This window comes from Mobula birostris, chromosome X (genome assembly GCF_030028105.1).
Source record: "Mobula birostris isolate sMobBir1 chromosome X, sMobBir1.hap1, whole genome shotgun sequence".
NCBI lineage: Eukaryota > Metazoa > Chordata > Chondrichthyes > Myliobatiformes > Myliobatidae > Mobula > Mobula birostris.
In genome coordinates, this window is record NC_092402.1 from 74,688,407 (window position 1) to 74,711,657 (window position 23,251).

Genomic DNA, 23,251 nt, shown 5'->3' on the forward strand with positions numbered 1-23,251 from the left:
GTCATTTTTATTTACTACATTTTGGCTACAGTATACCAAAGTTTATCTGGTTAAGATCCTACAACAAATATCAATTACAGGCATTCTTCAGGCAGAAAGAACTCATTACAGGCATTCCTCAGTTTACAAAAGATGTGGGAAAACCTTTTGCTAAGTGAAATTTCATAACACATAAAGGCTGGATGAAGTGTAATATGGATGCATGTGTAGTCCTATGAGTGGAAGATAATGTTCTATTCATTTCATTAAAAAGATTGAAAATCAAAAAAATATATATACCATAAAGCTTTAATGCAGGGGTTCCCAACTTGGGACCTATGCACCTCTTGCTTCATGGTATTGGTCCATGGCATAAAAAAGATTGGGAATCCCTACTTTAATAGCATTATAGTTCTTCGTAACATAACTATTAGCAACTCATTAATGAAAATATTTAAAAGCATGCAATGTATTTTGTGTAGGAAAATATGTGCGTGGATCCACATGTTTTTACAGGTAACCAAATTACCCACCACTTGATCTGCTTTTGCGGTTGGACTTCCCACCACTGAGGAGCATCTTTAGGCTGTTACGGAACATATCTTCATCCACAGGGCTTGTCAATATTCAGTCCAAATTCTATCAAATAAAAAAGAGATTTGTCAATGGGAACATCTACGGTAATGCTAACAAAACCAGAAATCAGTACCCAACGGCAAAGTCCATCAAACAAGCCAAAGAGGTTCTTCCACAAATTACAAAGGACCAAAACTAACATTTTAAAAGAGTTAAATCAGAATTTTTTTTTTTAAACTATGTACATTCATTCATCACTTTTCATTACTTCATTACATCAAGATTTTCACGTTATCTTGATGAAGCCAGGGGTTTATGTCAATGAAAGAATAAATATTGGCCAGGACAAAGAATTGTTGCCAACTCGTTCTTCAAAACACTGCCATGTTTTATATTCACTCATAGCATAAAAGGAGCCTGTTTTAATATACCATCTCAAAGATAGTACATCACTCCTTCAGAATTTCATTGAATTACTCCTAAATTTCTGTCCTCAATTCTCATCAGCAAGACTCAAATCTACAAAGTTCTGACCCAGAGATAAGCACAAACTGAACCTTCATATCAAAAAAGTATATCAAATTTTGAGATTAAAAACTATTTTATGTTTCTCTGCTTTTGAGGAAAGCAGGACAAATGACAGCATTACATCAATGTGCCAGAACCTCAAGTTGCTTACAGTAAGTCACTGAAAAATATTGTACTAATGCTCATTGATGCAATGAATTCAATGATGAAATAGTGCAGCCTTTCAGAAAAATGCCATCTTTTTGTAGTTCATACGTGAAAATATACACAATGAAATACTTCAGTCAATAACTTTGTATAATGAGGTAGAAGAATTTTTGTTTTGCTTCATCACCAGTATGGTTACTAAATTCTGGAGCTGCATTCCTGACAGACATCAATTTTCCAAGTACTGTATCTCCACGAATGAATTATTACAGGCATACACAACCCTTCTCTCAGTTAGTCATAAGCATACACCACACAACAAACAGCAACCACTGTCCATCTATCCTTTGCCAATCAAGAAAAAGATTACACTAAAAAAGGATCTCCAAGGTAGCAATCTCTGGATTACTGACAGTGCCATTTGCTAGTCAGGACAGGAATAAGATGATAGTACAGGTGAATGAGTGGCTGAGGAACTGGTGCAGGGAGCAGGGTTTCAGATTCTTGGATCATTGGAACCTCTTCTGGGGCAGAGATGACTTGTACAAGAGGACAGGTTGCACCTAAATTGGAGAGGAACCAATATCCTGGCCGGGAGGTTCACTAGTGCTACTCAGGAGGGTTTAAACTAGGGGGGTGGGGTCAGAGCGTGGAGGGTTGGAGAGGAAGGTAAATGTCAGGGCCAGTAAAAACAGGCAGGAGCAAAGTAATATGGAAGGATAGGGACATTGTCAAGGCAGAGGGGATTAGTTAGCTTGGTGGAAGACAAGCTGAACCAGGACAACATCCCATGCACCATCTATAAGCCATCCACTCAGGGATTTTTTTTCTGTGGGACTGTATGTTTTTCTGCTATCATACCTATATGTGCTATATGTGCTGTGTGCTGTTGATAATGTGTTTTGCACCCTGGCCCCAGAGGAACGCTGCTTCGTTGGACTGTATTTATGTATGGTTGAATGACAATTAAACATGAACTTGAACTTGTTAGGTTGCCTTTTTGATTACTAATTTAATTGAATCAGCACAACATTCTGGGCCGAAGTCCTGTTTCTGTGTTGTACTGTACTGTTCTATGTAAAACCCATACAAATTGAATTACATTTTAATTAACCCCCCAATTAAAATTCTTAAAACACTTTGTGCCCAATCAAGTGCTTGGCAAGGAATGTAAAAGACATAGCCTAGTCAAGAAGCATATCTAGTTACTTAGGTGGTTTGGGACAAAAAGCTAGGATTAATGATATGTTAGGCAAGTCATTTAACCAAACACACCCATAACAAGACAATGCACTGAAGATGCAACCTCCAATATTTAGGCTGTGTCTAGAGTCGAGAGTCGTAGATCAAGGAAATAGGCTTTTAAACCCAACTCATCTATGACAACCAAGTGGCCTATCTAGGTTTGTTCCATTTGTCTGCATTTGGCACACATCTCTCTATCTTTCCTATCCAATACCTGTCTAAATGTCTCTTAACCATTGTTATTGTATCCACATCTACTATTTCCTCCAGCAGCTTGTTCTATATACCCTTCACCATCTGTGTAGGAAAAACTTGCCCCTTTAAATCTTTCCCTTCTCACCTTAAAATGCCAAAGGAAGCTGATCCTAGGCCAGCACTTGAAGTTGGGGCTTCACAAAAAGCCCCAGCACCAGGATTGGATTGGTGTTGGAAGGTCCAATTTCTGCTTCATAATGACTCCTTTAATTCAGACTACAGAAGGAGTTAAGCAGCAGCAACATTCAGTATGCAAATTTAACTGGATGATAGCTAACAGAGACTATCTCAACCAGTTGGGCTCGTATCTTTGTGTGAACATTTTAAACCTATACATATGAAATAACAACTGATCTCCAATCTAGAAAGCAGTAGGTTTTTTTTATATAAAAAACATTAAGTCAGAGAACTAATTTTTTTTATTATATGTTGTCACAAAGCAGCACCACAGTCTACCAATAATTTCTCATATATGTAAATGCAACACCAACAACTTGAGGGTTCTTCAACCAAACCTCCCAAATTCCAGATCTCTACAACTTTGGATAAAAGTAGAGGTGGTCGGGCACTTGACTGCCTCAAAACTTCTACTCCAAGTCACACATCAAATGACCTAGAAATAAATCACCACTTCATTAATATTTGTTCATTCAGAACACACTCAATAGCAGTCCAGAGCTTTCCCTACATAAACTACAATGGTTCAAAGCATGATTCACTGCTTCTTGAATTAGCCTGAAAAACATAATTCTAAGTGGTTATTAGGCCTGAGAAACAAATATTGGTCTTGACAACAATGCCCACATCTTGTGAAAAAATATATACTGTTATGTTGAATCGTGTGTTGACAGTTAAGCTGAGAACGTGATTGACCAATGTAAACTGGAAAAATAGTTGAGGAGCTCAGACTTACTTGAAATGATGTTTAGAGTATTGCAAAGAATAAACTAATGACCTCGTCTTATCTAGTCAATGGCAACTACAGCCAAGATAAAACCTCTGTGTAGTATCAGCTAAATATTTTTTAACAAAATCTTTGAAAATACCAAAGAAAGCAACATAGAATAAGATCTGTCATCATTTTATATAGAGGTATAGATGTGCAACTACTTTGCTTGTCTTCTCAGTACTGCCATTAGGCAGAAGATATAGAAACTTGATGACCTACGTCTCAAGGGTTAACAGCAGTTTCTTCTCCATTGGCATCAAGTTCTTGAACTAACCTGAAAGACCATAAAACTACATTGGACTATATATATTTCCCCCTCTCACTCTTGCAATAGTATGCTTATTTATTTTGCTGGATGTTTTGTGTAAGTGTGAAGTATGCAGAGTTTGTGTTGCTCTTAATTAAGTTTATGTTTTATTTTTGTCTTGTAATGTACCACACTATTGATGCAAAAGGCTATTTTTCATGGCACTTATATCCTATTTATGTATGTATGTATGTCTATGACAACAATAAACAGACTTGCTTTTTAAAATAGACAAGAATTAGTGGATGAGCAAACAATGCCCACTCATAATTTTCATCTCAATCAAAAAAACATCGGGATCAGAAATTTATCATTACTGAAAACCACATTGATGAATTTTGAACATTTTTAGCCTACCGGAATGGTCTCAGCTTTCATATCACTTTTGAAAACGGGCCACAAATTAAAGTATTTGATGTAGGTTTGATATTTTATACTTTCAGAATACAAGCCACAAAAAATAAATACTTAGTTCTTTCTTTCTGTATTCTGTGAAACCAACTCATATTATCAAGTATTAAATTTTATTTCTGGGCTAAAATTTACCTAAAACAAACCAACAAGCAGATATAGAGTAAACCAACCAAAGAAAATTAAGTTTTTTTATCCTCTTTAATTTGATGCATTACTACCGATTTAACAAAGAAATTAAAGGTGAGGTAGCAGCACTTCAGGTTTCTGAACTTACTAACTTTCATCACAGCATTAAAAGGGTAATCAAAAATTACCCTTTGGAACTATTTGTGCCTTGCCATTTGATGACAAACAGCATAGAGTCATTAACCATCACCATCTAGCATCTACCACAGTGAAACCCCAAAACATTCCTCAAATACACAGGTAGATCCCAGGTTTATCTTCTACCTGCCATAAAGACACGCGTCATGCAAGGAACCTTAGCCCAGTATGAAAAACAAAGAAAGACAAAGGAAACGTTCAAAAGATTAACTAAAATTTGAAGGATATTTATTAATGCATTTCTTTGCCTTTAAAGGTTTTTTTGCAACCTATTAAATATGTCCTTGTAAAATATGATTGGTTGCCTCTTTTAAGTCTAATTTTAGACCAGAAGTTAAGTTTGTGTCACTCATTAAGTACAAAGTGAAACAATGCAGGAATGAACTAAATTACAATTACTAAATTTGCTTCTGTTTTCTGTTCATCTACAAATCATCCACCAGATTTTGCCTATCATTCAAATACAAATCATGACTGAGATTGTCATTTTACTGTTTTAGTCCCAGACAGGGATAGGAATAACATAAATGAGTTCAATCAAAATCCGGCATATGCTGTGAAATTTGTTGTTATGCGACAGCAGTACATTGCAATACATAATAAACTGTAAATTACAGTAAGTATATACATATTTAAAAAGTTAAATGAAATAAATATTGCAAAAAGAGAAAAGAAAGTAGGATGTAGCATTCATGAGTTCAACGTCCATTCAGAAATCTGATGGCAGAGGGGAAAAAGCTGTTCCTGAATCACTGAGTGTGCCTTTGGGCTTCTGGTCCTCCTTACTGAAGGTAGCAATGATAAGAGGTCGTGTCCAGGGTGATGAAGGTCCTCAATGATGAATGCCACCTTTTTGCCACTATCGCTCCTTGAAGATGTCCTGGACACTGGGGAGGCTAGTGCCCAGGACAGAGCTGACAGAGTTCACAATTTTCTGCAGTTTCTTTAGATCCTGTGCAATGCCACCCACCCACCCCACTCACTCTCCAGTGATACTGCCAGTTAGAATGCGCTCCACAGTACGTCTGTACAAATTGTCGAGTGTCTTTATTGACACATGAAAACTCTTCAACCTCCTAATGAAAGATAGTGGCAGTCGTGCCTTCTTTGTAACTGCATCAATATGCTGGGTCCAGGATAGGTCTCCAGAAATGTTGACACTGAGGAATTTGAAATTGCTCACACTTTCCACTAATGAACCCTCTATGGGTCGGGTGAGTGTGTTCTCGTCTTATTCTTTTTGAAGTCCACAATCAATTCTTTAGTCTTACTGATAATGAGTGCAAGGTTGTTGCTCCGACACCACTTAACGAGCTGATCTAGCTCACTGCCATACGCCTTCTCGTCACCATTTGAAATCCTGCCAACAATAGTTGTGTCTGCAGCAAAGTCATAGCTGGCATTTGAGCTATGCCTGGCGAGAGTAGTGCAGAGAGCTAGGCACGCATCCTTGAGGTACGGTGGTGTTGATTATCAGCGAGATGGTGAGATTATTTCTGAGCCACGCAGATTATGGTCTTCCAATAAGGAAGTCGAGGATCCAGTTGCAGAGGGAGGTACAGAAGCCCAGGTTTAGGAACTTTTTGATCAGAACTCTAGGAATGATTGTGTTAAACACTGAGCTGTAGTCAATGAAGAGCAGCCTGACATTAGTATTAGCAATGTTCAGGTGATCCAAGGCCGCATGAAGAGCCAATGAGATCGCATCCACTGTAGACTTATTGTGGCGATAGGCAAATTGCAGTGGGTCCAGGTTTTTGCTGAGACAGGAGTTGATTCGAGCCATAACCAACTCTCAAAGCACTTCATCACCGTAGAGGTAAGTGCTACTGGACAGTTCACTCTACTCTTCTTGGGCACTGGTATAATTGTTGCCATTTAGACTTTTGACTGTGGCAATGAGAGATTGAAATGTCTTTGAACAAATCTGCCGGTTGGTTGGCATAGGTTTTCAGAGCCCTACCAGGTACACCATCAGGGCATGTCACCTTGCGCGGGTTCACCCTCTTGAAAGACAGTCTGACATCGGTTTCCAAGACAGAGGTCACAGGGTCACCAGAACTGTAGTTTTATTCTCCCTTTCAAAGTGAGCATAAAAGGTGTTGAGCTCATCTGGGAGTGAAACATCACTGCCATTCATGATGTTGGGCTTCCCATACAAGCAAATTCTGCCAGAAGTTACAATACTGATCAAAAATTAAAATTAACAGCTAATCATCATTAGGAGATCAGGTTTTGCCTCAGCTGAGGGCTGACACAAATTCAAGACCAAGTGTGTCATTTCACCAACATGCATGCTGTAAAAACACATCAGATAAAATGTGATTCATATTTCTGGATCATTGGGAGGTCTTTTGGGGCAGGTATGACCTATACAAATAGGACGGGATGCACTTGAATCCGAGGGGGACCAATATCCTGGCAGGAAGGTTTCCTAAGGCTATTGGGGAGGGTTTAAACTAGGATTACTGGGGTGTGGTAACCGAACTGAAGAGACTGGGGAAGAGACGGTTAGCTCACAAATAGAGAAAGCTTGGAGACAGTGTGAGAGGGAGGATAGGCAGGTGATAGAGAAGGGACACACTCAGACTGACAGTTTGAGGTGTGTCTATGTTAATGCAAGGAGTAGCATGAACAAAGTGGATGAGCTTAGAGTGTGGGTCAGTACTTGGAGCTATGATGTTGTGGCCTTTACAGAGACTTGGAGGCTCAGGGGCAGGAATGGCTACTTCGAGTGCCAGGCTTTAGATGTTTCAGAAAGGACAGAGAGATAGGCAAAAGAGGTGGGGCTGTGGCAGTGCTGATCAGAGATAGTGTCACAGCTGCAGAAAAGGAGGAAGTCATGGAGGGATTGTCTACTGAGTCTCTGTGGGTGGAAGTTAGGAACAGGAAGGGGTCAATAACTCTGCTGGGTGTTTTTTATAGACCACCCAATCAAAACAGGGACATCAAGGCACACATAGGGAGACAGATTCTGGAACGGTGCAATAATAACAGGGTTGTCATGATGGGAGATTTTAATTTCTCCAATACTGAATGGCATCTCCCAACAGCAAGGGGTTTAGATGGAGTGGAGTTGGTTTGGTGTGTTCAGGAAGGTTTCCTGACACAATATGTAGAGAAGCCTGCAAGAGGAGACACCGTACTTGATCTGGTATTGGGAAATGAACCTGGTCAGGTGTCAGGTCTCAGGTCTCTCAGTGGGAGAGCATTTTCATAGTCATAGTCATCTTTATTGATCCCGGGGGAAATTGGTTTTCGCTACAGTTGCACTATAAATCATTAAACAGTAATAAAACCATAAATAGTTAAATAGTAATAAGTAAATTATTTATGCAGGAAATAAGTCCAGGACCAGCCTATTGGCTCAGGGTGTCTGACCCTCCAAGGGAGGAGTTGTAAAGTTTGATGGCCACAGGCAGGAATGACTTCCTATGACGCTCTGTGTTGCATCTCGGTGGAATGAGCCTCTGGCTGAATGTACTCCTGTGCCCACCCAGTACATTATGTAGTGGATGGGAGACATTTCCAAGATGGCATGCAACTTGGACAGTATCCTCTTTTCAGACACCACCGTCAGAGAGTCCAGTTCCATCCCCACGACACCACTGGCCTTACAAATGAGTTTGTTGATCCTGTTGGTGTCTGCTACCCTCAGCCTGCTGCCCCAGCACACAACAGCAAATATGATAGCACTGGCCACCACAGACTCGTAGAACATCCTCAGCATCATCCAGCAGATGTTAAAGGACTTCAGTCTCCTCAGGAAATAGAGACGGCTCTGACCCTTCTTGTAGACAGCCTCAGTGTTCTTTGACCAGTCCAGTTTATTGTCAATTCGTATCCCCAGGTATTTGTAATCCTTCACCATGTCCACACTGACCCTCTGGATGGAAACAGGGGTCGCCAGTACCTTAGCTCTCTTCAGGTCTACCACCAGCTCCTTAGTCTTTTTCACATTAAGCTGCAGGTAATTCTGCTCACACCATGTGACAAAGTTTCCTACCGTAGCCCTGTACTCAGCCTCATCCCCCTTGCTGATGCATCCAGCTATGGCAGAGTCATCAGAAAACTTCTGAAGATGACAAGACTCTGTGCAGTAGTTGAAGTCCGAGGTGCAAATGGTGAAGAGAAAGGGAGACAAGACAGTCCGCTGTGGAGCCCCAGTGCTGCTGATCACTCTGTCGGACACACAGTGTTGCAAGCACACGTACTGTGGTCTGTCAGTCAGGTAATCAAGAATCCATGACACCAGGAAAGCATCCAGCTGCATCGCTGTCAGCTTCTCCCCCAGCAAAGCAGGCCGGATGGTGTTGAACGCACTGGAGAAGTCCAAAAACATGACCCTCACAGTGCTCACTGGCTTGTCCAGGTGGGCGTAGACACGGTTCAGCAGGTAGACGATGGCATCCTCAACTCCTAGTCGGGGCTGGTAGGCGAACTGGAGGAGATCTAAGTGTGGCCTGACCATAGGCCGGAGCAGCTCCAGAACAAGTCTCTCCAGGGTCTTCATGATGTGGGAGGACAATGCCACCAGGCTGTAGTCATTGAGGCCGCTGGGGCACGGCGTCTTCAGCACAGGGACGAGGCAGGACGTCTTCCACAGCACAGGAACCCTCCGGAGCCTCAGGCTCAGGTTGAAGACATGGCAAAGTACTCCACATAGCTGAGGGGCACAGGCTTTGAGCACCCTGGTATTAACACCATCCGGTCCTGCAGCCCTGCTTGGGTTCAGATATTTCAGCTGTCTTCTCACCTGTTCAGCTGTGAAACCCACTGTGGTGGTTTCGTGTGGGGAAGGGGTATAGTCATGAGAGCAGGGTGGGGGACTGTGAGGAGGGGTAGGAGGGGAGAGTGGAATATGTGTTGGTTGGGGGCCGACAACAGATGACTCGTGGGGGATGGGCAGGGGCTACGATGTCAAATCTGTCAAAGAACAGGTTAAGTTCGTTGGCCCTGTGCACACTGCCTTCAGCTCCTCTGTTGCTAGTTTGCCGAAACCCAGTGATGGTCCTCATCCCACTCCAGACCTCTCGTGTTGTTTTGCTGGAGTTTCCACTCAAGCTTCCTCCTGTACCTGTCTTTAGCCTCCTGATCCTGGCTTTCAGGTCCCTCTGTATTGCCCTCAGCTCCTCCCTATTTCCATCTCTAAACGCCCTCTTTTTAGCGTTCAGGATGTCCTTAATGTTCTCTGTTACCCATGGGTTGTTATTTGAATAACAAAGGACAGTTCTTGTCGGAACATTGCAGTCCACACAGAAGTTAATGTAATCAGTGATGCACTCTGTGAGCCCATCAATATCCCCTCCATGTGGCTCACAGAGTGCCTGCCAGTCTGTCACTTTTGGAGATAGAATTGTGATCACTATCTCCTTTACCACAGCATTGGAAAGGAAAAGGAGTAGACAAGTTAGGAAATCGTTTAATTGCAGTTAGGGGAAATTTGAAGGTATCAGGCAGGAACTTGGAAGCATAAATTGGGAACAGATGTTCTCAGGGAAATGTATGGCAGAAATGTGGCAAATGTTCGGGGGATATTTGTGTGGCATTCTGCATAGGTACATTCCAATGAGACAGGGAAAGGATGGTAGGGTACAGGAACCATGGTGTACAAAGGCGGTTGAAAATCTAGTCAAGAAGAAAAGAAGAGCTTACAAAAGGTTCAAAAAACTCAAGTTATGATAGGGATCTAGAAAATTATAAGGATAGTAGGAAGGAGCTTAAGAATGAAATTAGGAGAGCCAGGAGGGGCTATGAGAAGGCCTTGGCGAGCAGGATTAAGGAAAACCTCAAGGCATTCTACAAGTACGTGAAGAGCAAGAGAATAAGATGTGAGAGAATAGGACCAATCAAGTGTGAAAGTGGAAACGTGTGTATGGAACCAGAGGAGATAGCAGAGGTACTTAATGAATACTTTGCTTCAGTACTCACTATGAAAAAGGATCTTGGCAATTGTAGGGATGACTTACAGCGGACTGAAAAGCTTGAGCATATAGACATTAAGAAAGAGGAGGTGCTGGAGCTTTTGGAAAGCATCAAGTTGGATAAGTCACCAGGACTGGACGAGATGTACCCAGGCTACTGTGGGAAGAGAGGGAGGAGATTGCTGAGTCTCTGGCCATGATCTTTCCATCATCAATGGGGAAGTGAGAGGTTCCGGAGGATTGGAGGGCTGCAGATGTTGTTCCCTTATTCAAGAGAGCAGAGATAGCCCAGGAAATTATAGACCAGTGAGTCTTACTTCAGTGGTTGGTACGTTGATGGAGGAGATCCTGAGAGGCAGGATTTATGAACATTTGGAGAGGTATATTATGATTAGGAATAGTCAGCATGGCTTTGTCAAAGGCAGGTCAAGCCTGAGAAGCCTCACTGAACTTTTTGAGGATGTGACTAAACACATTGATGAAGGTGGAGTAGTAGATGTGGTGTATCTGGATTTCAGCAAGGCATTTGATAAAGTACCCCATGTGAAGCGTATTGAAAAAGTAAGGAGGCATGGGATCCAAGGGGTCCTTGCTTTGTGGATCCAGAACTAGCTTGCCCACAGAAGGCAAAGAGGGGCTGTAGACGGGTCATATTCTGCATGGAGGTCGGTAAACAGTGGTGTGCCTCAGGGATCTGTTCTGCGACCCCTTCTCTTCATGATTTTTATAAATGACCTGGATGAGGAAGTGGAGGGATCAGTTAGTAAATTTGCTGATGACACAAAGAATGGGGGTGTTGTGGATAGTGTGGAGCGCTGTCAGAGGTTACAACGGGACATTGATAGGATGCAAAACTGGGCTGAGAAGTGGCAGATGGAGTTCAACCCAGGTAAGTGTGAGGTGGTTCATTTTGGTAGGTCAAATATGATGACAGAATATAGTATTAATGGTAAGACTCTTGGCAGTGTGGAGGATCACAGGGATCTTGAGGTCCACATCCATAGAACACTCAAAGCTGCTGCGCAGTTTGACTGTGTGGTTAAGAAGGCATACGATGCAGTGGCCTTCATCAACCATGGAATTGAGTTCAAGAGCCGAGAGGTAATGTTACAGCTATATAGGACCCTGGTCAGACCGTACTTGGAGTACTGTGCTCAGTTCTGGTCACCTCACTACAGGAAGGATGTGGAAATTATAGAAAAGGCGCAGAGGAGATTTACAAGGATGTTGCCTGGATTGGGGAGCATGCCTTATGAAAATAGGTTGAGTGAACTTGGCCTTTTCTCCTTGGAGCAGTGGAGGATGAGAGGTGACCTGATAGAGGTGTATAAGATGATGAGAGGTATTGATCGTGTGGATAGTCAGAGGCTTTTTCCCAGGGCTGAAATGGTTAACATGAGAGAGCACAGTTTTAAGGTGCTTGGAAGCAGGTACAGAGGAGATGCCAGGGGTAAGTTTTTTAAGCAGAGGGTGGTGAGTGCGTGGAATGGGCTGCCGGCGACGGTGGTGGAGGTGGATACAGATACGATAGGGTCTTTTAAGAGGCTCCTGGATAGGTACATGGAGCTTAGAAAATAGAGGGCTATGGGTAATTTCTAAAGTAAGTACATGTTTGGCACAGTATCGTGGGCCAAAGGGCCTGTATTGTGCTGTAGGTTTCCTATGTGCTTTGCGACATGAAATACTGATTCTCAGTGCTTACTCAGTGTAAATAACACAAATAATAAGAAAATCCAAATCCTACCCATCAGTTCACTAGTTCTGCACAAAACTTTGGAAGGCCATGCGAGACTGGGGGAAGGAGGTGCCCAATACTTCCCACTAACACAAACGTACTAAAATTGTTCAAGCACAATGCTAAGAATTCATTCTAAACAAGGGAATTACTCTTTCCATCAATCTCTGGTCTGTGTAAAACATGTTAGGCTTCATTTATTAATTCAGATGGACAATATTTTGTTGTTTCTGAAGTATATAACAGCTACTTTTGTAGGTGTATGTTTTTGGAAAATAAAACTGGAACTCATTTTGAATGATGCATAAAGCTTATATACTGCCATTCAGACGACACAGGTGTTCAAAATTGCTGAATGTGTATGAAGAAAATCAGCACTTTCTGCAAAGTTGGTACAAGATGCAACTTTCATTAGCAGTGACAACAATAGTATTCTTCTATCAAACTGCTTCTTTTCATAGCAACACACATCAAAGTTGCTTGAATTTCCAGCATCTGCAGAATTCCTGTTCTTTTCATAGCAAATCACTGAAGCACCCCTTACCAGTTTCTCTTTCTTCTTCTCTCAAGCAGGAACTACCTTGGGCTACAATTCACAGCTCAGACAGTACCCCTTTGCTCAGATAAGAATCTGTCAGTGAGATTTCAATTGTGAGACACATTACAACATACTCTACCTATAACAGCTCAGCTGTAAATATTGCCAGAAAGCTGAATGGTTGCGTATCACCAACATGAACTCTACATGTTATAATTTTCTCTACTATCCTTGGCTTTGAAAGGGAGCTACAGTGGGCTTTCAAATCCCAACAAATACCAGCTAAATTTAACACAAACTAGGGGTCAAAATCAGAAATTTCACTGTTTGCATGCCACACCGTGGAACGCATCAACACACAAATTCTTCTACATGGACGAAAACAGGCAAATGAAAAATTAATAATTCATTGAAAGGAATTCCTCACCTCAGCCCTAAATAACTAACCCCTTATCCTGAGACTACGCCTTCTTGTGCTAAAATTCTCCCAGAGAAAAAATCCTCTCCGCATGTACCCTGTGAAACTCTCTCAAACTACCGAGCTGCACTTAGCTCTCCTCCTAAACCCTAGAGAGTATATGCTCACCTTGATCAATCTCCTCATGACAATTCATATCCACTTCCATTTACAATCCCAGGAATCAATTCAATTAATCCTGATTGCACCATCATCAAGGCAAGTAAACTATTTAGGAACAGGAAAATTTTGCGTGGCACTCTAAGTGCACTCACATCAAAACTTGTTAAAAACGAGCCTGGGAATGAAATGAAGAGGGACCAGAGACCTTGGGAATATGTCAAGCTCAACCTAATCCTCCAGCCCAACTATGCCCTCTGTATTTTCCCTGGGGAAAAGACTATGTGTTTTCACGCCGTCTATACTCAGAAGTAGCTGTACTTTTTGACTTTGCTTGGTGCTTCGTTCCCTGCTGGCCAATTGTGATATACATCACATCCTATCTTCGCCCCTTCAATTTCTGAAAACCAAAACTATCAGACATGGCTGTCAGTAGTTACTCTTTAGGAAGGGAGCACCAACAAGATAACTTTGTTTCAGGTTTACAGGCTGCAATTCACATTCCATACAATGGCAGAAGACTGTCAGAATAATCTGACAATAAGTCTCTCAGTCCCTTTGATTTATCTACAGAAGGGTTTGGGGTGGTCTTTATTTGAATGGCTGCAAGGAGCTCTTACCTATGGCACCCCATTCCCAAAATGTCCTTTCACTCACTGGCCCAGCCACTGAAAGGAGCCCGGCTCATTTGTCAAAGTTGCTGGTGAACGCAGCAGGTCAGGCAGCATCTCTAGGGTCTCGGCCTGAAACGTCGACTGTACCTCTTCCTAGAGATGCTGCCTGACCTGCTGCGTTCACCAGCAACTTTGATGTGTGTTGCTTTAACTTCCAGCATCTTCAGAATTCCTCGTGCCAGCTCATTTGTGTTTACTCCAATCCAGTCTGAAGTGATTGCCTTCAGATGTTCGGTACAATTTCTTCTCTCTCTGCTTTGCCTTGGCATGGCGATTGTAGACTTGATAACTCTGCCATAGCTCCAATCCATTCCTATATATTATTCCAATTTTTTTTTTAAAATCCACTAATATTGTCAAATGCTTTACTAAGGTCCAGGTAGACAACATTCACTGTCCTACCCTAAATAACCAACTTTGTCAGTTCCTTCAAAGCTCAAACAAGTTTGTAAGGACCTTCTGTGCACAAAGCCATAATGACCATCCCCAATAGATCCATCCTTCCCTAATGTAAGTAAATCCTCTCTCTAAGGGGCACCATGATAGCGCAACGCTATTACAGCTTGGGACATCGGAGTTCCGATGTCCCTTGTAAGAAAATCTGTCCGTTCTTCCCATAAGCGAGTGGGTTTCCTCTGGGTGCTCCAGTTTCCTCCCACTGTCCGAAGACATACCGATTAGTAGGTTACTTACTCATTGTAAATTGTCCTGTGATTAGTCTGGGCGTCGCAGCTCTTCGGACCAGAAGGGCTGTTGCACGCTGTATCTCTAAATAAATATTTTTTGAAAGAACCTTCTCCAAATAATGTCCCTACCAATGATGTAAAGCACATTGGTCTATAACTTCCTACATCATCTCTGCGTCCTTCTTAAACTCAGGAACAACAATGGCTATTCTCCATTGTTCTGGGATCTTACCCAAGGACAAACAAGATACAAAGATCTTAGTCAAGGCCCCAGCAACCCCCTCCATTGCCTCCCTCAATATCCTGGAATAGGTTCACCATGCTCTGGAGGCTCATACACAATGTTCTTCAGAGCCCCTACACCATCTCTTAAAATCAACATGCCCTAGAATATCAAATCCTCCCCTGATCTCACTATCATCTACATCCTTATTCTTAGTGAATACTAATCCAAAGTACCCATGCAAAGTCTTATGTACAGGAATTTGCTCATCATGTTCACAATCCATTTCAATACTATATACAAGGAGCCAAGGTATGTAGATGAAATTTATTTGGAGATTCACATAAAATCTAAAGAACAGAGAACAGGTTTTGCTGTTCCTCTTTAAAATTAACCTTTGTAATTCTAGTTGGGAATAACAGACCTCACAAGAACTTCACCAAAATTTCTGCTGGCAAGCCTAAGTACAGAAGTCATTAGGTTGCTTGTATTATATATGTTGTTCAATAAAATATTCCAAGGAAACTTCCTTACCAATATAGTTCATTGTCAAACTGATAGAAATTCCGAGTAAATAAACTAGATCACTTTTGGTTTTATAATAACTCGTCTATTTGGCACCTTCATAGAGACAAATACATCCCTCTCTTCTCGTATAAAGGTTGGCTAGCAACTTGAGAATTCAACATGGTATATGCCACACTATGTATCAAGTCTCTTTTGTCTCTACCCTTTTACCAATGCTCCCTTTGTTGTCTTCAACTCATCACCCTACTCTGAAACCCAAAAGCTATTCAACTTATGAAGTCACAGATTTTTTGTTTTTCAGTCAAAAAGTACAGCTACTTTTGACATAGGTGTGGTGAAAGCACATACTCATTTTCCCAGGTGATGAGGATATGGAACATGCAACAAAAGAAAGTAATTGGGGCAGGTACAATAACATTTAAAGGACATTTGGATAAGGAAGGTTTTAAGAGATATGGGCCAGACACAGGCAAATGGGACCAGCTTAGATGAATACCTTGGATGGCATGGATGAATTGGGTTAAAGCGCCTGTTTCCATACTGGACCCTAACCGTAGCTTCCTAGAAGCTACCTACATCCTGACAAGTAGAACTACCATGAAAATCATACTAAAGTTAGTTTCACAAATTGGTCCATGTAACACATAACCACATTTCTCACACTCCCTGAAAATAACATTCACATCTCTTTCAATGGACTTGCTCATTCTTACCCAATATGTTGTAGATCAAACATCACTGCAGATAATTAAATGTCATCGGTCTTATCAAACACCCACACTGGAAACGGGCCTTGCATGAAAATTGTACTAAAATTTCTATCAAAACTAGTGCAACATAAACAAGATAAAGGAGGATATGCTACAAACATAAACCGGGTTTGCGAGGAACAAATTTTTAAAAAGCAGATCTCAAAAATCAGCTGTACAAAGAGACTCAAATTCAGTGACATTGTATGCACAACATTCATAGCCCCACGTTGGCTGCTTCCAGTTCAAATAGTTCATTAGTTCAACAATACTGAACATTTTAGTACTTTAGATGTGAAACCATTCAGGAATGGTTTTGATTGTGTTACATTCAAGAGGGAAAAACATTCACATACAATTGTTTAACCCTGGGGTAAAATGTACCATATAATTGAATTCCAAGATTCAATTGTAATCTTGGAATCTAATGGTGTTAGATTATATTTTGTTTCTTCGCCACCACCTTGTTTTAGGACTGGACCTTTTGGAAGTCTTTTAAGGGATTTAAAAGTCCAACTTAAGTCCAATTCTTCTCTCCTCATTTGCTTCTCGATTCCCAGTATTGAAGTAATTCAATCAAGTTGGCTTACCAACAAATTTTGTCATTTCAATCTCGTACTTCTCTTCGTGGCTGACCAACAGCAAGATAAAGATTCTCCTTCAATATTTCCCCTACTTGTACATCCTTGTAATGTCAACAGAAAACAATTGGTGCATTCCTTTTAATGAAAAATTTGAGGGTTCACATTCAAGTTATAGGCATTTCTATCATGCGATAGAATTCTTTTAAACTTCCAGCGTCACATTTTCAATATCACCTATAACAGTATCAGAATCAGGTTTATTATCACTGGCATGTGACGTGAAATTTGTTAACTGAGCAGGAGTTAGATGCAATACAGAACATAGAAGAGAAAAAAAATAAACAAGTAAATCAATTACAGTATACGTACATTGAATACATTAAAAACATGCAAAAACCAGAAATACTGTATATTAAAAAAGTGAGTGTCCAAGGGTTCAATGTCCATTTAGGAATTGGATGGCAGAGGGGAAGAAGCTGTTCCTGAATCGCTGAGTGTGTGCCTTCAGGCTTCTGTACCTCCTACCCGATGGTAACAGTGAGAAAAGGGCATGTCCTGGGTGCTGGAGGTCCTTAATAATGGATACTGCCTTTCTGAGACACTGCTCCCTGAAAGATGTCCTGGGTACTTTGTAGGCTAGTACCCAAGATGGAGCTGACTAGATTTACAACCCTCTGCAGCTTCTTTCGGTCCTGTGCAGTAGCCCCCCACCCCCCCCATACCAGACAGTGATGCAGCCTGTCAGAATGCTCTCTACGGCACAACTATAGAATTTTTTGAGTGTATTTGTTGACATGCCAAATCTCTTCAAACTCCTAATAAAGTATAACCACTGTCTTGCCTTCTTTATAACTACATCAATATGTTAGGACCAGGTTAGATCTTCAGAGATCGTGACACCCAGGAACTTGAAACTGTTCACTCTCTCCACTTCTGATCCCTCTATGACGATTGGTATGTGTTCCCTCGTCTTACCCTTCCCAAAGTCAAGAATCAGCTCTTTCATCTTACTGAGGTTGAGTGCCAGGTTGTTGCTGCGGCACCATTCCACTAGTTGGCATATCTCCCTCCTGTATGCCCTCGTCACCATTTAAGTCCTGACGAACTTAACGTATTCTACGCAAGATTCGAACAGAAGAGGAGTGTCCCGCTCCCTCCAGATCAACCAGACCTGGTGGCATCGAGATTCATCGTCACCAAGGAGGACATTAGAAGGGCCTTCCTGAAGATAAATCCAAGGAAGGCGACGGGCCAGATGGCATCCCAGGACGGATTCTCCGGGCCTGTGCAAGTGAGGTAGCTGGAGTGTTTGCTGACATCTTCAACTGCTCCTTGCTTCAGTCTAAGATCCCCTCGTGTTTTAAGAAGGCAATGATAATCCCAGTGCCGAAGAAGAGCAAGGTGGCATGCCTGAATGACCATCGACCTGTGGCTCTGACATCAATTGCTATGGAGTGCTTCGAGAGATTGGTTTTGGCACACATCAACTACAGCCTACCGGTCAACCTCGACGCTTTGCAATTCACCTACCGGAGCAACAGGTCAACGGCAGATGCCATCTCTCTGACCCTACATTCCTCCTTAGAACACCTGGAGAATAAAGACGAATACGTAAGGCTCCTTTTCATTGACTACAGCTCTGCCTTTAATACCATCGTTCCAAATAAACTGATTCCTAAGCTCTCGAACCTGGGCCTTAGCACTCAGATCTGCAGCTGGATCTTCAACTTCCTCACAGACAGGACCCAGGCTGTAAAATAGGGGACAAGCTCTTCTGTACAATCACTCTGAGCACCGGTGCCCCACAAGGCTGTGTACTCAGCCCTCTGCTGTACTCACTGTACACCCATGATTGTGTAACTAAGTTTCCATCAAACTCAATATATAAGCTTGCTGATGACACAACAATTGTAGGCCGTATCTCAGGTAATGATGAATTTGAGTACAGAGAGGAAATTAAGAACCTGGTGGCATGGTGCGAAGACAATAACCTATCCCTCAACGTCAGCAAGACGAAGGAATTGGTTGTTGACTTCAGAAGGAGTAGCGGACCGCATGACCCAATTTACATCGGTGGTGCGCAAGTGGAACAGGTCAAAAGCTTTAAGTTCCTCGGGGTCAATATCACAAATGACCTGACTTGGTCCAACCAAGCAGAGTTCAATGCCAAGAAGGCCCACCAGCGCCTTTACTTCCAGAAAAAGCTAAAGAAATTTGACCTGTCCCCTAAAACCCTCACTAATTTTTATAGATGCACCGTAGAAAGCATTCTTCTAGAGTGCATCACAACCTGGTATGGAAGTTGTCCTGTCCAAGACTGAAAGAAGCTGCAGAAGATCGTGAACACGGCGTAGCACATCACAGAAACCAATCTTCCATCCGTGGACTCACTTTACACCGCACGCTGTCGGAGCAGTGCTGCCAGGATAATCAAGGACACGACCCACCCAGCCAACAGACTTTTCGTCCCTCTTCCCTTCGGGAGAAGGTTCAGGAGCTTGAAGACTCGTACGGCCAGATTTGGGAACAGCTTCTTTCTAACTGTGATAAGACTGCTGAATGGCTCCTGACCTGGATCTGGGCCGTACCCTCCAAATATCCGGACCTGCCTCTCGGTTTTTTTGCACTACCTTACTTCCCATTTTTCTATTTTCTATTTATGATTAATAATTTAAATTTTTAATATTTACTATTTTAAACTATTTTAATATATTTAATATTTGTAATCCAGGGAGTGTGAAGCGCAGAACCAAATATTGCTGTGATGATTGTACGTTCTAGTACCAACCTGGTATGGCGACAATAAAGTATAAAGTATAAGATTCTACCAACAATGGTTGTATCGTCAGCAAATTTATAGATGGTATTTGAGCTATGCCTAGCCACACAGTCATGTGTATATAGAGAGTGGAGCAGTGGGCACACCCCTGAGGTGCACCAGTGTTGATCGTCAGCGAGGAGGATATGTTATCACCAATCCGCAAAGATTGTGGTCTTCTAGTTAGGGAGTTGAGGATCCAATTGTAGAGGGAGGTACAGAGACCCAGGTTCTGCAACTTCTCAATTAGGATTGTGGGAATGATAGTATTAAATGCTGAGCTATAGTCGATGAACAGCATCCTGACATAGGCGTTTGTATTGTCCAGGTGGTCTAAAGCCGTGTGAAGAGCCATTAAGATTGCGGCTGCCGTTGACCTATTGTGGCGAAAGGCAAATTACAATGGGTCCAGGTCCTTGCTGAGGCAGGAGTTCAGTCTAGTAATGACCAACCTCTCAAAACATTTCAACACTGTCAATGTTACTCCACTATTTACGAAGGGTGGGAGGCAGCAGAAAGGAAACTATTGACCTGTTAGCCTGACATCAGTGGTTGGGAAGTTGTTGGAATCAATTGTTAGGGATGAGATTACGGAGTACCTGGAGGCACATGACAAGATAGGCCAAAGCCAGCCTGGTTTCCTGAAAGGAAAATCCTGCCTGACTAATCTACTGTGATTTTTTAAGGAACTTACAAGCAGGGTAGACAAAGAAGATGTGGTAGATGTGATGTACTTGGATTTTCAGAAGGCCTTTGACAAGGTGCCACATATGAGGTTGCTTAGCAAGAGAAGATCCCATGGAGTTACAGGGGAGTTACTAGCATGGGTGGAGCATTGGCTGATTGGCAGAAAACAGAGAGTGGGAATAAAGGGATCCTATTCTGGCTGGCTGCTGGTTACCAGTGGAGTTCCAGAGGGGTCGGTGTTGGGACCGCTGCTTTTTACGATGTATGTCAATGACTTGGACTATGGGATTAATGGATCTGTGGCTAAATTTGCCGATGATGCAAAGATAGGTGGAGGAGCGGGTAGTGTTGAGGAAACAGAGAGCCTGCAGAGAGACTTAGATAGCTCAAGGGAATGGGCAAAGAAGTGGCAAATGAAATACAATGTTGGAAAGTGTATGGTCATGCACTTTGGTGGAAGAAATAAACAGGCAGACTATTATTTAGATGGGGAGAGAATTCAAAATGCAGAGATGCAAAGGGACTTGGGAGTCCTTGTGCAGGATACCCTAAAGGCTAACCTCCGGGTTGAGTTGGTGGTGAAGAAGGCGAATGTAGTGTTGTCATTCATTTTTAGAGGTATAGAATGAAAGAGCAGGGATGTGATGTTGAGGCTCTATAAGGCACTCGTGAGACACACTTGGAGTATTGTGTGTGCAGCTTTGGGCTCCCTATTTGAGAAAGGATATACTGACATTGGAGAGGGTTCAGAGAAAATTCCCAAGAATGATTCCAGGAATGAAAGGGTTACCATATGAAGAACATCTGGCAGCTCTTGGGCTGTATTCCCTGGAGTTCAGGAGAATGAGGGGGGAATCTCATAGAAACATTCTGAATGTTAAAAGGCCTGAATAGATTAGATATGACAAAATTATTTCCCACGGTAGGAGTTTGGGTTTGGGTATGGGTATTTGATCCTCCACAATGTTCCGTGTGGGAATTTAAACTGGAGATGGCAGTGTTTTTTCTTCACGAGGTCAAGTTGTGAGCTCGACATCAACCTGGCACGGATGGAGAGCGCGCTCAGGAGCGGTCTGTCACTGGATCGAACTCAGGAACCTCCGTTCTCGAGCCCAGCGTTGATCTCACTGCGCCACCAGCTGACCTAGGACAAGAGCACAACTTCAGGATTGAAGGATGTCCATTTAGAACAGGGATGTGAAGAAATTACTTTAGTCAGAGGGTGGTAAATCTGTGGAATTTGTTGCCACAAGTGGCTGTGGAGGCCAAGTCATTGGGCGTATTTAAGACAGAGATAGATAGGTTCTTGATTAGCCAGGGCGTCAAAGGGTACAGGGAGAAGCCAAGGGAGTGGGGATGACTGAAAGAATTGGATTTAGTTTAGATTTCAACTGTATTGTCATTGTGCCGAGTACAGATACAAAGCCAATGAAATGCAGTTAGCATCTGACCAGAAATGCAAAGAATAGTGTTATTTACAAAACAACTGCAAATAAAAAGTATAAAAAGTGCTACAGCACACAAATATAAAAGTACTGAGACAGTACAATATGGGTGCAATACTGCTTAGCGCTATGATGAGAGGTTCAGCAGCCTCAGAGAAGAAGCTCTTCCTGTGCCTGCTGGTGTGGGAGCAGAGGCTCCTGTAGCGCCCACTGGATGGGAGGAGAGCAAAAAGTCCATGGTTAGGGTGAGATGCATCCTTGATAATGCTTTTCGCCCTGCCCAGGCAGCGTTTATGGTAGATGTTCTCAATGGTGGGCAATTGGGTGCCGTTAATCCGCTGGGCAGTTTTCACCACACGCTGGAGCGTTTTGCAGTCCGATACGGGACAATTGCCATACCACATTGAGATGCAGTTGGTGAGTATGCTGTCAATGGTACAGCAGTAAAAGTCCGTCAGTATCCTGGGACAGAGGTGAGCTTTATTGATGCTCCACAGGAAATAAAGGTGCTGTTGCGCCTTTTTGATCAGGATGGAGGAGTTCAAGGACCCGGTGAGATCCTCGGAAATGTGGACACCAAGGAATTTGAAGCTTGATACACGCTCCACTACAGTTCCGTTGATGTAGATGGGGACGTGAGAGTGGCTCCTAGCATGCCTTAAGTCCACAATGATCTCCTTGGTCTTCTGGGTGTTAAGGGCCAGGTTGTTGTTGGCACACCACACAGCCAGGTGCTGAACCTCGTCCCTGTAGGCCGTCTTGTCATCCCCTCTGATCAGACCAACCACTGTGGTGTTGTCTGCGAAGTTGATTATGGAGTTAGAACCATGTACAGGAAAGCAGTCATAGGTGAAAAGGGAGTACAGGAGAGGGCCCAGCACACAGCCTTGAGGCACGCTGGTATTCAGGGTGAGAGTGGAGGAGGAGAGGTTGTCTAACTTAACTGATTGGGGTCTGTTTGTCAGAAAATCCAAGGTCCAATTGCAGAAGGATGAGCTAATACCAAGCTGGCAAATCATTGATCAGCCCATGATTGAAATTGCTGAGCGGACTCCATGGGCCGAATGGCCTACTTCTGCTTCTATAACTTATGGTCTTATGACGTGAGTGCTGCTGGGCAATAGTCATTAAGGCAGCTCTCATTATTCTTCTTAGGCACTGGTATAATTGTTACCTTTTTGAAGCAAGTGGAAACTTCCACCCATTGCAATGAGAGGTTGAAAATGTCCTTGAATACTCCCGCCAGTTGGCTGGCACAGGTTTTCAGAGCCTTACCAGGTACTCCATTGGGACCTTCTGCCTTGTGAGGGTTCACTCTCTTTAAAGACAGCCTAACATCGGCCTCTGGGATGGAGATCA

General features: G+C 42.6%; 1 protein-coding gene across 4 annotated transcripts in view; it reads right to left on the reverse strand.

Annotated features, from left to right (window-relative positions):
- The window catches only part of LOC140191404 (protein TANC2-like), a 745,351-nt gene that overhangs the window by 547,609 nt on the left and 174,491 nt on the right, over positions 1-23,251 (reverse strand). For all 4 annotated transcript variants that reach the window (XM_072248798.1, XM_072248801.1, XM_072248797.1 and 1 more), the window contains exon 3: positions 513-618. In XM_072248798.1, the coding sequence (XP_072104899.1) occupies positions 513-579 (67 nt within the window). In that variant the 5' untranslated portion in view covers positions 580-618. The remainder of the gene's footprint in view (positions 1-512; positions 619-23,251) is intronic.